The sequence below is a fragment of the Chamaea fasciata genome, unplaced genomic scaffold (genome assembly GCF_029207755.1).
Source record: "Chamaea fasciata isolate MVZ Bird 193981 ecotype frontalis unplaced genomic scaffold, bChaFas1.0.hap1 SCAF_3, whole genome shotgun sequence".
NCBI classification, from domain to species: Eukaryota; Metazoa; Chordata; class Aves; order Passeriformes; family Sylviidae; genus Chamaea; species Chamaea fasciata.
The window spans coordinates 44,418,782-44,432,683 of NW_027094088.1; the positions used below are offsets into that span (position 1 = coordinate 44,418,782).

General features: G+C 41.7%; 2 protein-coding genes across 4 annotated transcripts in view; both read right to left on the reverse strand.

Annotated features, from left to right (window-relative positions):
- Positions 1 to 375: 375 nt before the first annotated feature.
- RBM34 (RNA binding motif protein 34) lies at positions 376 to 6,784 on the reverse strand. The gene is made up of 10 exons (XM_066178805.1): positions 6,578 to 6,784; positions 6,318 to 6,460; positions 5,070 to 5,289; positions 4,426 to 4,485; positions 3,821 to 3,864; positions 3,252 to 3,335; positions 2,972 to 3,035; positions 2,799 to 2,841; positions 1,481 to 1,599; positions 376 to 757 (listed from the first exon to the last, which is right to left on the reverse strand). The coding sequence occupies exons 1-10, from the start codon at positions 6,761 to 6,763 to the stop codon at positions 449 to 451; spliced, it is 1,272 nt and encodes a 423-aa protein (XP_066034902.1). The 5' UTR covers positions 6,764 to 6,784; the 3' UTR covers positions 376 to 448.
- A 2,214-nt stretch (positions 6,785 to 8,998) lies between these two features.
- ARID4B (AT-rich interaction domain 4B) overlaps positions 8,999 to 13,902 on the reverse strand; it is an 87,977-nt gene continuing 83,073 nt past the window's right edge. For 2 of the 3 annotated variants that reach the window (XM_066178807.1, XM_066178808.1), the window contains exons 22-24: positions 13,130 to 13,345; positions 11,395 to 11,541; positions 9,003 to 10,811 (exon numbers count right to left, since the gene is read on the reverse strand). In XM_066178807.1, coding sequence (XP_066034904.1) covers positions 10,681 to 10,811; positions 11,395 to 11,541; positions 13,130 to 13,345 — 494 coding nt within the window. In that variant the 3' untranslated portion in view covers positions 9,003 to 10,680. Of the gene's footprint in view, positions 10,812 to 11,394; positions 11,542 to 13,129; positions 13,346 to 13,902 lie in introns of all 3 variants that reach the window. The other variant, XM_066178809.1, reaches the window with a different exon arrangement.

A 13,902-nucleotide genomic window follows, 5' to 3' on the forward strand; every position in this document is an offset into this window, starting at 1 on the left:
GATAGGGCCATCCCTGAGCTTCCTTTTCTCCAGGCTCTCAATCCCCAGCTCCCCCAGCCACTCGTCCTAAGACCTGTGCTCCCAGACCTTTTACCAGGTCCACTGCCCTTCTCTGCACAACAAAGAAGCCACCCAAATCAAGGTCATGATTCCTATTTCATCACAGACCCAGTCTGAATGTGAGTCACTTTTTTCTATAGCCATTGTGGGTAACCCTACACAACTCCAAAAAAACCCCCAAAGAATTCACAGTTACCCTCTGCAACAAGACCTGAGCTGGAAAGATTCCTGGAATACAGGAATAAAATCATGCAGGACCTTCCACTGCCTTCTGGGAGAAGCCAAATGCCCCAGAGCAAACACCAAGGACAACAGTTGTATTAGCAAACAAAATTTATGACACACTCACATATAAAAAACACTCTCATAAATATCCATCTTCATAACACTAATTAGCATTTTTACTGGATTGATTTTTATCAAAGGATTTTTTGTTTTTCCCAGCCTTATTCCTAGGAGTAGTTTTGAGTCTTTTTGGTTTCGTGCTCTTCTTTAATGGGGTCGCTTTTTCACCAACAAAAGAATCGTTAGAGCAGCTCTTTTCTTTTTTCTTCTTATCAATTCTGTCCTTGGGAGCACGAGACTGGCCTGGACTTTTCTGTGCCTTCTTCTTGTCCGCTACGCGCTGCACTCGTATCTTTCTTCCCATCAGAACAGAGTTGTTGAGTTTCAGAGCCAGATGTACAGCATCTGTGTTCTGCAAAACCAGACAGCCACTTTAAAGGCGGCATTACTTCCAGCTGAGTGCTTTCAAAAGAACAGCTACCTGTCCTTAAAATTGGTAAGCAGGATTTTACAATGCAGAGCACTCAAACCCCACTATTTAGGGAATGACACAACATCTCTGCTCAGGAACACCAGCACCCCCACACAGCCCACACGCTAAGGCACAGACACTTGAAAACAGGCTACGAAACAGCTAACAATGAGATGCTAAAGTCTGAGGCAGAGAGAGACAAGAAAAAAATTGGGAAAAAAGGCACTGGGCTGCAGGAAATGAACTAAGGAAAATGAAGGTGGGAGACTGGCATGAGAAAGGAAGTTGTACTGAATCAAAAGTGGAGAACCAGTACGCAAACCAGCTGCAGGAAAGAATTCCACTCACATTTTGACACATAAGAAACAGGAGAACATTGAAGTTACACCAAATTAACTCATCTGTCCCTCAAGTCTTTAAGGTAAAGTCATTTCTTTCACCCCAGTGCATACAAAACCTAAAATATTTGGGTTTGCATCTGCTTCCACAGATACAAAGAATCAGTCTTCCAAGCTGCTTTCACCATACACAACAAAGCTACCATTTAACTTCATACATACACACGTACAAACCTCAAAGAATTACTAAAAAGAAAATGAAAATGCTCTAAAGGCAGACCCCAGTTCAGGTTTTGGAGAACTGCCCGTGCCCTGGAGCACGTACCTCAAAGAGGACGTAGCCAAAGCCCTTCCCCAGGCCCGTGCTCCTGTCCCTCACCACTCGCACTCCCACGATGTCCCCGCAAACATGGAAGTGCTCCCGCACGGCATCGTCGCGGATGTCTGCAGGCAACACAACAGAACAGATGTCTCTTCAGGGAGACACACGGCATTGAAAGGCACACAGCCAGTTATTTCACACGTACCCATTCAGGGACACAAAAAATATGGAATATGGATTGGTCGACAAGTATCAGTGGTCCAAAAAAATCCCAGCAAGGTGACAACGCAGACTTTATAAAGGGCTATTTGCTCTGACAGTTACTGCTTCTCCAGCTCTGAAGAGTACAATATAAGTCACAAAGAACTAAGGCAAAGACCGAAATAGATTTTTCAAATGATTTCATTTATGCTTGGAACATAGTATAAATTAAGAATCCTGCTATACATTTTTGTAGCTCCTCCTTATGCCAGAATTTCTTTCTAAGAATTAATGCTGATAATAATGAGCTTGAGCTGGCCGTTCTTCAACTGCTCATTGACTGAGCCATGAATTTTAGTTGAATGGGGAAGAAGGGATTTACAGTTTCCAACCACAGCTGCTATGCAGTTATTCTGATAATGGCTGGGTGTATGAGCCTATCTCCATCTCATGCATAGGTAGACAAATGTGATGTGCCATGGCAAAAATACAGGTAATTTTCTTTTCTTGTATAGGTACGCTTCATGGAATCCTCTGACACAGATATAAACATCTCTCTGCTGAGGGGAGGGGCTGAACTCAACAGTATGGGTTAAACTACAGCAATGGGACCTAGACATGCTGAGAAAGGTACAAGCTGATGCAGTAATTTCAGAGCACAGCAAATCACAGAATCACAGAATATTCTGAGTTGAAACTGGTCCACAAGGATCATCAAATCCCACTTTTAGCCTGCCCGGACAGAGCCACTCAGCCTGTGGTTCACAGAAAGCAGCAAAAGGAGAAGCCATCACTGTCCATCACTTGAATTGGTTCACAAACAGGTATTTGGTAATCCTTGAGCAGTTTAGAAAGCCATGGCCTATGCAACATAATCACATTTATTTAAAAAACATGAAGCAAGAACTAAAAGTGCTTTCAGTGCTACCAACAATAAAGGAAACAATCAAAGTGCAGAACTGGACAGAAACTTAGAACCTCTTTGGTTGTTTCAATTAACAAATAAAAATTACCCTCAGCAAAAGGTATTTATCCACCTAATACCAAGAAATAAAAAGCCTAATGTCAACCATTCCATAAATGCAAATTAATGATGCATAACAATCCATTTCAGACTTACCATATGGAAGATTTCCCAAGAATACAGATCGTTTATTGTCATGCTAAAGGAAACAAGAGAGACAGGACAGTAAGTTATTTGCTACAGAATAAAACCAAACCAAACCAACAAAAACAATAAAAACCCCACAACCAAACCAGAAAAGAGAATTTCTAGCCACACATCTTACTCACCGAACTGGTTTTAGATGCAGTGTCAACTCTGATGTGAAATCCACTAGCAATTTCTGTTCCATTCCTTTTGTGGTCAAAAGCAAAAGGTTTTAAAAGTGAAATAACCATTACTTAATCGACAATGTCACTGCATAGCAGCATTGCAAAAGCAAAGTTATTTTTAAGTTTGAACAACGCTTAATTCTGATTCAACCAAAAGAGGGGAGGTTGTTTAAATTTAGCAATAAATCTACCTGAACTACCTCTTCAACGGGGAATGAGGAACAAAACTGAGACTTACTCCTTCAGAGCCTTCTGGGCATCACTTTCTTCCTTAAAGACCACGTAAGCGTTGATGAATTTTGCATTTGGGTGCACCTTATGCCTGGAATGGGAAAAGGACACATTACTGCTTAAATCCTGCTGATGCTGTGCAGTGCACAGGCACTTCTTGCTGAACTCATTCATGCCTCTGCTTGTTCTGTGCACACTAACAACTTCATTTCCCTTACAGGTCAAGCTACCCCTGTACATGCAAGGGAGTCCCATTGTAGATCCTGTTCAGCCCATATATGCACCCTGAGCAAGCCTCCTCAGCTCATAAACGTATCAGAAGAAATTAAAGACTTTTAGCATCTTCCACCTTCCTAAAATAAAAGAAATGCAACCTCACATAAAAAATTACAAGTATACATGGCATATAATTGTTTATTACTTGTTCAGTAAACTTAGTGCACACAGAGGTAATGACAAAAGACAAAGAAACACAAAATACGTAAAAAAGACCTAATACAGACAAACTTTCAATGACCAACACTTAAACATTGTTTAGGCATTGAAAAATACACAAAATTCACAAGGGGAACCTACTTGATTGCTGCCACCTTTTTGGATACAGTATCTTCTGCTGGAATCTTAAAGATAAAAAGAGCTTGAGTTAGGTGGGCCTAGGGTCAACGTATCACAAAGAGGTTTTTCTGTAAGATGAAGATGAATTCAAGCAGGGGCCAGCCAGAGCAAACTAGCCAGTACAGTGAGCAAATGACAGAAGTGGCTGGATCTAGAGATGGTCTAAAAGACCCTCAGAGTTAAAGAGCTTGCCTTGACTTTGTCTGACACATTTCTTGAGTTCCAAGAGGGTTATTGTCAACTGTTTTAGTGACTACCCTGATTCACAATAATGTGTCTTTGCTACTATGATTTAAAAACAACTGAGCAATGCCTCAGCCACACCAGCAATAACAAAGGAATTCCTCTTTCAGAGAACATAAAGCTCTGATCCTGGATCAGCTGCTCCTGCAGGAAAAATGCAGCTGTGGTGCTCCTGGGCTAACATCTCCAAGGCTTCTTCTAATAACAAAACCCAGATATCCCAAACCACTTCTGAACTAATGAAGGTACAAGCCTTACTAATACTACTGCCCTTTAACATCAACAAATATTTTTGTTAAATAACATTAAAGGAAATAGCATACCAGAGACCGGAAGCGAATGGATTGGATCTGCCCATACTTCTTAAAAAGAGATTTCAGCACCTAAACAGATGATATTGCAAACACTCAGTACACTTTTCAACCTGGTAATGAGAATTATTTTTTAGTATTTATAAGTAATGCTGTTCTTACACTATTTTCCTTTTACTTATAGGAGGCCCCTTAACGGGCTACTAAAAAAAATCAAGTAATTTGTAACTATTTCTGTGTTTTTGTAGCAGCTTCTTCTTCTACAGATTGTCAAAACTGAAGTCATGCCTCTTACTGCAGAAGAAAGCAAGAATTTAACATGTTTTCTGTAACAATCTGAAGCACAGTTTGCATACAAAATTAGAAGCAGAGTAACTTTGTAAGTGCAGTTCTCCTTTATTCAGTCATTTTTTCATTGAGAAGGAACTGACCAATTCTACTCAAAAAAGAGACACTGCATGTACTGCTGCAGGAAGGCCAGCTCAGGAAATCTGAGACTGTCTCTAGTGGTTTCTGAGAACAAGAACCATTTCCTGCTTTCCCAAAAGCAGTTCCAATTACAAGTGTGTATGACTTCCTAGCTGGAAACATCCCCTCAAACTGAGGACTGCTGCAACTCCTTTCATTCCTTTAGTGGACAGAACCCAGCCGCGTACCTGACCAGTACAGCTGACAGGCAAGTTTCCAACAAACACCGTTCTTCTGTCTGCTGCTTCATCAGCCACCCTTTTTCTCTTCTGCCGTTTTGCAGTAGCACCCGTAGCTGAATTTACAACACTTTTGGTGATGGCTTGAGAAGCCTTTTTCTTTTGCTTCACTTTGTTTTGAAACAATTTCTGATCTTCCTCTTCATCTGCCTGCTCCAGAGCGTTCTCTCTGACCAGAAATGAACAGGCAGGTTACAATTGAGGGGAAAAAACCAGGGGGCTTGGGGGTCAAAGACCTTAAGCCTCCAAGATAGTCTAACTTACATTTGAAATTATGTTCAACTCCAAAATTTCAAACATTATTTTGTTCATTCTGCATTAAATAAATGTATCTGACCATTTAGTAACATGAAAAACTATTTGCAGTTTACAGGACACTGCATTCACTATTTACCAGGAGAAATACAGAAATACTTCAGAATGAAATAATTTGATAGCCTCTAAAATTGAAGGGAAAAAGAATCATCTTTGTGTAATGTTGGAACTTAGAACGGATTTAATCCTTCTCAGTTTGCAGGAGACTCGGAACAAAGCTCTGGAATACTGCCATGCACTGACAAGTCTCTCCCTCTCCAAACCTGCCATAAGAGCAGGAACAAGGAGCAGATCTAAAGGGGCCTCCGGAAGGCTCCAGACACCAACACAGTGACACAGATTCCATGGGCCCAGGGACAGGATGAGGGGTTAGCCTTGTGCTACAATCAAGTTTGCTTTATTATCCAAACTGCATTGTAGAGTGAGCAGCTTCCAGCCTGCTCTGAAGCACCTCGCTTCAAGCATTTAAGAGAACAGACAAGTCACAGAGAGGTTCTGTGTCACTGCAGAGGCCCGGCGGGACACAGACAGCTCACTGTGCCTGGCGCCTTGCTCCTGCTGAAACCACCTCTGCTGGATAAAGCCAAGGACAGCTAGAAAGCATCTCCCGAGCCAGAGAAAACTAGATCCATGTGTCTTCATCTCCAGCCGCTGGAGCTGATGGCTCTCTAGCAGGGCATTTGCACTTCACAGACCTAGTGTTTCAAGAAGCTGCACTACTTCCTCCTTCAGGGGAAAACTACAGAAAATCTGCACAATTCTAAAATTAATCCTAAACACCAAATTGCAGACAAGAACTTCCTTGTTTCATCCAACGCATATTAGGATTAATGTAGATGTTACAGGATTTAATTTTACTATAAAACGGTGTCACTCACTCACCTCTCTGACAGTTTTTTCTCTGCTTCTGAACGTTCCTTTTTTCTAACCTTCTTTGCTTTTACCGGGGGTTCTTCTACCACGGATAAGCTCTGGTCTTCTGACGCTTTATTCCCTTCTTCTGCACGCTTCCTTTTCTTATTTTCCTTTTTTAAAAAACGGTAAGAGAAACAGACTTGAAGACAAAATTCCAGAAGGCCCTGAAGTTACTTCACACGCTGCAACTTATTTAGAGCGCCCAGCCCCGGCACTCGCTCACTCACCCCCGGCACGGCCACCAGCACCGGCGGGGCGGCGGCGCGGAAGAGGCGAGCGAGGGGTGCAGCGGGAGCCGCGGCCGTCCCGAGGCTGCCCGACACCTGCCCCACCACGTACTGCTCCTGCTGCTCCCGCTCCCCCGCGGCCGCCGCCGGGTGCCGCGGCCCCGCACCGCGCCGGCGGCCCCGCATGGCGGGCACGAAGCGCGGCGGCGACGGGCTCAGCCCGCGTCACTTCCGACGCGCGGGGCCGGGAGCTGCTCCCGGGAACGCCCCCCGCTCCCTCCCCCGACCCCCCCCGCGGGCTGGGAGCTGCTGCCGGCCGCCACGGGACAGCGGCAGCCCGAAACATCCATCATCAGGACCAGATGGACAGAGTCTGAAGCTGTGCCAGGGCAGGCTGAGGTTGAGCATGAGGAGGGATTCCTTCACAGAAAGGATTAGATGTTGGAATGGATTGCCAGGGACGTGGTGGAGTCACCGTGCCCGGGTTTAAGGAAAGACTGGACATGGTCCTTAGTGCCATGGTCTAGTTGACGTGGTGGTGTTCGGTCATAGATTGGACCTGATGATCTCAGAGGTCTTTTCCACCCTCACTGATTCTGTGATGAGCGTGTGGTGAGAGGCTGTCTCACTGATTTCCCACGATCCTCAGTTTCAAGGCGAGCTGAAGCAAATCTGGCAAGCCTTTGGCTGTCTCCTTACACATTTCCTGCACTTTCTGAGCTGCCACTGTAAGCAGCTCTTTTGGCACCAGCATCCAGCCGAAGGCTAAACAAGCAGCCCAGCTGCTGAATAGAAGGAAAGTGTTGGTCTTTACACATGCACCAGGAATCGCCCCTGCCTTGCCTGCTGGATGCCAGGACAGGTAGTGACCCTCAGGGATGGGGTCAGCCCAAGAGAATACACAAACCCTTGAAAAGGGGCAGGTGGCTGCTACGTGACTTGTAGTGGCTTTTCCAATCTGCCTTCACACAGAAGAGCAGCACTGTAGTGACACAGGAGGGGCAGAACAGGCCTATCCATCATCCAGCCTATTTCAGAGACTCATGGCCACTGAAACTCAGCAAGAGGCATACAGCATCCGGGAACTCTGCCTGAGAGTGAGTTCAATCCCTGTGCCAACAGGAAAATTCCTGCGTGATGGGAATTACCCAGTCATAAGTATGGACAGGTGTCAGTGGAGACTGCAAATAAGGGGAGGTGGGAGCACTGCAGAGCCTTCAAATAAGGCGTTTTCCCTCGGCATACGCCAATCTCAGCTATTCCCAACACGATCAATCGTGGGACACAAACCTGAGTCTGTCCCTCAGCCAAGGTGTGGAGAACAGAGCAGGGTGCGTTTGCCTTGCTTTGCCTTTGGGACCATGGTCCAAGCAGGCGCTCAGGAGTACGGGCACAGCCCAGCAGGCACTGCTACTGGCAAACTGCCTCAGCTGCAGGCAGAGCACACATGCCAGGAGGGGAACTCACCCACATGGAAAGCTGCATATAGTACATATCCTGAAACGCAGTTCAGATTTGACCCACTGGAACATGGGATAAAACCACCCCGGCTAACAGTTTGCCAAAGGTATTTTCCTTTGTTACTTCCTGGGAGACAAATGGTTCCATGCATCTGGAGAGCACCATTATAGACATCGCAGAAGAGGTGCAATGTAACACATTCAGACAAATGTTTGAGTAGATGCTAAACTGTATCAAAAATATGATGAAAATTAAATAATCTCTGTATTAAGGAAAATAAAGAATCCTATTTATTGACTTGGGAGCAGGGAGATGACGAATGATCCCTGTTTTAAAAAGGTAAACAAATTCCCCCCAGATCACAGAGTCAGTAATTGTCACATCAAATCAAATATGCTGGCATTAAAACTGAGAGCTGATCAAGAACTAGTAGTGAGTGAAGAGATGAATTTGAATCTTGGTTGCCAAGATGTAGTTCCCGGTTACATCAATACCCCTTATGCTAACTGAAACTGAAAAGCTAAGCTGAACTGAACTACCATGACTCTGATTCCACTAAACTTAAACAGATGAAAGTATCCCCTTAAGTAGCATAAATTACCCATCAGTCTTGGATCATTGTAATTTTTAGCACAGTCAATGTTTCCAAAGCTTATTTATCATGGGTTGTTACTGCCAGTCTCATGAGTAATCGGTCACCTTGCTGGTGTAACTATATTTTGGTCACCTGAACTACAGCCAGTAGTTTGTTTCAACTGGCTCTGCCTTAATGATGGGCCACGCCTTCACCTTCTGCTGAAAAAGATGGATTTGAATTAATCACAAAGAGGAAAATCAGGCAAATGCACGTGCTCTATCTTCCTTTATATGTCCATTACAGCACACCAAAGATCACTTACTAAACTGATTCTGCAGCCTGATGTGATTTTCATGAACACACTAAAGTTGCTTAATTAAACTGTTAGAAACAAAATCAGGGATTCACAAACTATGGCATTTTATTTCAGAGGCCTTTGCTTACATTTGTACAATATATTACATAACTCTCAATTTTCTGCAGAACCTAATATATATTTTATAGCTTTTTTTCTATAAGCTTTTCCTTCAATGTCTGTCAACAAATTTTTACAGTCCTGTACAATTCTGAATACTTTGAAACCATTTTCAATAAAATCAGTTATACCCTTAAGCGCACACTACGAAGACTGAAAATGCTTTTCTTAGAAAAGTCAAATGAAAAGGATTCTGACACTCTAGCATCTACAAACAAAATGCTTCAAATTCATACATGTTGTATTGCCAGAAAACAAAGAAAAACATGCCAGCCCCTATTTCCCCAGGCAAAAGAAGTACACAGAACTACAATTAAAACAGTAAAACAATCTGTACAATAAAGTACTGTGTATTAACAGTGCCAGGTATTAAATAGCTTGAATGAACACTTCCGCAATATACAAATGTCTTACAAAGGTATAGAATTAACAGGAGAGAGCTCGGGATCATTTCAACATAAAATCAATACAAGTGAAAACATTTTGAAGTTGGTTTTGGAATTTATACAAGGCATTTAAAAAATTAAACATCTACCACTCGGCTAGCTAGTTATTTTAAAAACAACTACCCTTTTGTGGCAGTGTTGGTATCAGCAACCACAAATTATAACCTCACAGCATACTCCCTCTTGAAGTCCTCTCCTTGAAACTCGTAATAAAATAAGCATTACAAATGAAATATTTGTTGCTTTAAGGGGAAAAGAAACATTTACAAGAAAACACAAAAATATACCTGTTATAATCCATTATGAATAAATATACACTTTAAACTGGCTGAATACAATCTTTATACATTAAGATTTAATACAGTTTGTTAGCCATTTTCTTTCTTTTTCATAATGTATTTTATCAAAATTAAAAAAAAATACTGTTTTATAGAAAAATGGCAAAGTACAGTAGTTTCATTCCAATTAATGGGTTCTTAAAACCCAGAGTAACCTATTTAAGCCTAATTCAAACCTGTAAACATTAGTCAGTCTTTTTTTTTTTTTTTTTTTTTTTTTTAAAGGAATCCTCATATTTGGTTATCAGGACTGATGTCAGACATCTTACTAACTGCAGGTTTTGAATAGATGTGCTTGACGTATACAATTAAAGCCACTATAAGGTGACTTAGCAGTTAAAAAACAATTAGCTTGTACAAATGAAAATATTTTCAATATTTGTCATAAATAAATGGAAAAATATCAAATGTTCCAGCTTTAACAAAATACCAGGGAATACAGTAAGCCTTACCACATTGATTTAGATCACCCCAACAACTATATACTTATTGTCCTGTCTCTACAGGCAGTGAACAGCCTCCATTTGCCACAGTGGAAGGCCTTTATGAGTCACTAGACTTACAATTCCCAGACAAGTTGGAAACAATTATTGCTTGAGGAAAAGCAGTTTGTTGTACTTTTTCTTCATAAAAGTGCACTTAAGTGCAAAGTTAGCTTGTCAAGAAACAACTTTAAATACAAAATAGTGCTTGTCTGAATTTTGTGCCACTGTGCAGTATAAAAAAAAAAAAAGAAAAAAAAGGAAAAAAAAAAAGAGTGGCCCTCAGCAGCCATTAAGTGCAAAGTGCTTTGGCAAGTCCTGCTGTCACCTGCACTCAACTGACATTCCATTCTGTGATGAACTTGACATAGATGGTTCTGCTAACGTTAACATAACTGCAGCCGTAATGGAACTAGAGGAAGGTGATGAGGAGGAAGATGATGTAGTAGCAGCACCTGCACAGCAAAAGGAAAACACAGGTTATAGAGATTAATAAATCAACCAATAAACATGTTTTCCTGTTCAGCAGCGAGCACTGGTACTTATTGACTCCAGCAACCAAGGCCTTGCAATGCAAAAAAGCCAGCCTCCACTGCCTGGTTTGTGTAGGAAACACTCAATTTAACTGGTCTCCCTTAAAGTCATGGAATAAACCCCTTATCCTAAAGGGAAAGCACTAACTAGGCCCACAAGCAATACTACAGTAAATTTATCTGTAACTTGAAGAAAAACGAGGAATTATTAATACCCTTTGTTCACTGCTTAGAAAAGTTTATTTTCTGTATATTTTTTTCCTGTATGAAGTACCCCAAGAGCATTAAAGTGAGCAGATTGCACACCTTGATAACGCTCTTCCCCTTCCACAGTCACTGGGTATCTGATCCTCCTAATGGTCATAAAATACCTGCACACAGCATTTCCCAAAACTCAAACAAAACCACACTCCTAATGCCACATGTCTCCCTGCAAATTATCCGGTACCTTCACATGACATGCAATTAAGCCCTCTAAAAGCAGAATTTCATTTCCAGAACTTACTTTCCCGCTCTTTTTTCTTTAAGCGCTTTCTCCTTCGGTCAATGGAAGCCACCTCAGATTTCAAGGACAGGTAATGTTTCCTGATTTCTTGCAGTTTTTCTTGGAGAACTGTTATGCGCTCGGCACTCGTCAGATTTTCCAAGTCAGCTGCAAGTTAAACAATCTCTGTTAATGATTGTATTGAAGCATTTCCAAGCACTTTTGGATGACAGCGAAGCAGACGGTACTCAAATCTTAGTGATGTGCTTTGAGGTAGGGGACAGCAAAGCTAAGAAACAACAGCAGCTGCTCTTTATCACCCCAAATTCGTTCATTTTTTACTATTCTTTACAGGATACTGCCCTACACTTTTTGAGGACTTTTAAAGGAATTGGGAGAGGAAAAAAAATGCATTTCTTTCTCCATAAGGAGGAAAAGGATAAAAAAAGTTCAGACAATGGATGAAAACATCAGGGCCAAAATTAGCTTTGAGCCTCTTGCTTTCAGTCCTTGCTGGAGCTCAGTTTAGCCCCAGACACTGGGAAGTCCCTAGCATATGTGCCACAAGGAAAAACTATACAGGACGACCTTGCTGGACACGGCCAGCACAGGAGCTGCCCCTCTGGCTGTTTCCAGCTGGGAGCTCTCCACAGCATGGCACACAGCAGTGGGTACCACAGGCAGGAGAAACTCTTGGTTTAGTCCAGGGAAGCCACACAGGAGACACTCCATCCAAAAGCATTTAAGAATCATTTTAACTACTGTGGGGTGCAAAATTCACTACGTCAACATGCACTGAAGGCAATACCAAAGGATCAAAAGTCTCTATTATATTAGGCTGTGGGAAAGTAAGGAAAGTTTAAGTGTCTGACTCATCTTCAGCAGGAAATGTGTCAAACAGCACTCCACACACCAACTTCTGCCAGTAAAGAAAAGAGTGAAGCCAAGGTAAAAAAAAAGGAAGGAGCAAAAGCCCTTCAAATGTGTTGCACCAGGAAAGCGTACAGTGAATCTCAACAGGGCAGTAAGTGACAATAAAGACCTTTTACATTACATACTCCTGAAGAGCACCAGAATGTAACTTGATTGAGAAAAACTACTGGGAAAAATACTTTTAAAAGTAGGCTAATGCTGAGATTCAGAGTTGAAGAGGAAATTAAAAAAAGAAACAAACCCAGCAAAGTCAGATTCAACTGTTAAGTTGCACTAACATGAGGCAATTAATATGCCACTAATCTCTTTTTCAGATCGGCAAATGCAGGATCCTTTCCACACTACTCACCCCTAGCTGCCCCTGTAGCTTGACTGAAACAAACAGAGTGGAAGTTCTAAATACTAGAAATAGCAACCATGTGCTGGTTCAATAATGCAATATGGATAGGGAAAAAAATACAAATCAATCACCTAAGTGTTTGAACAACAACTAGAAAATGAGAAATAAAACAGCAAGGAAATATCAACAGAAGCACACAGAGCAGATAATGTTCATGCCAGAATGACAGGTATGCACAGCACAATGAGAACAGCAAGGCAGCTCAGGAGACAGATCTAAAAAGAGTCCTGGAAGAGTGTATTTGCTGCAACTGCAAAAAAACAGAGAAAAAAACAACCCCTTTAAAAAAAATTTAAAAATTAGGATCATAAGCTTAAGCAAATTAAGGATGGAAACAAGAAAGCCAAAATACACAACATTCAAAAAGCCTTTTTACCCTATGCCACAAGATGACACTAAGTGTGTCTTCAAGAAAATACTTACACATTTGAAAACTCCACTTGTAAACTTTGGGCAAACGATTATTCTGTTCTTTGAGATCAGACTCCTTCTCTCCATTTTTACCACATTTTCCTGGAGACTGTGTTCTTGTGAGTGATTTGGTTTGGTGAGATTTCATGCCAGTAGAAACCGATTTTGCTGACTGAGACTTGGACACACTTTCACCAGCTGATAGTTCATCGCTATCGCTGCTGTTTGCTGAAGAAACAAGACGACGTTGTTACAAAACAAAGCCCGAACTAAAGCTTGTCAGAAGCAACCTTTGTGCTGATTTTCATACAATGGCAATTTATTTGACTCAAATCCTTTACTTTAAAACAACAGAATCCATCCTGGTGTAGCAGTTTGGCTTGATGCTGTCTGCATGACTGAAGCACAAACCAGGTATATTATGGGGCCAAAATGAAACACACATCTGCCTGCTCATGGGACTGTACTTTTTCTAAAAGTTCACAAGACTGACTGTTATGGTCCATCTCCTATTTAGCTCTTTCTAACATCAATTTCTAATGCAGTATTCAATATATATATATAAACCTCTATCCCATTTTCAGAGCTAACAGTTACAGACAGACCTTTGACTGTGTTTTTAGGACATGTATAGCAGAAATCAGAGCAAACAGCCTTTTCTTAGCCTCATGTCACCTTTATTTTAATTTTGCTCTACTAAAATCACTATCAATAATCTGAACATGTGCGACATAATCTACAAATTCCTCAGAAAAGATGACAAAGTTTTTTAATTTTGGAAAAAG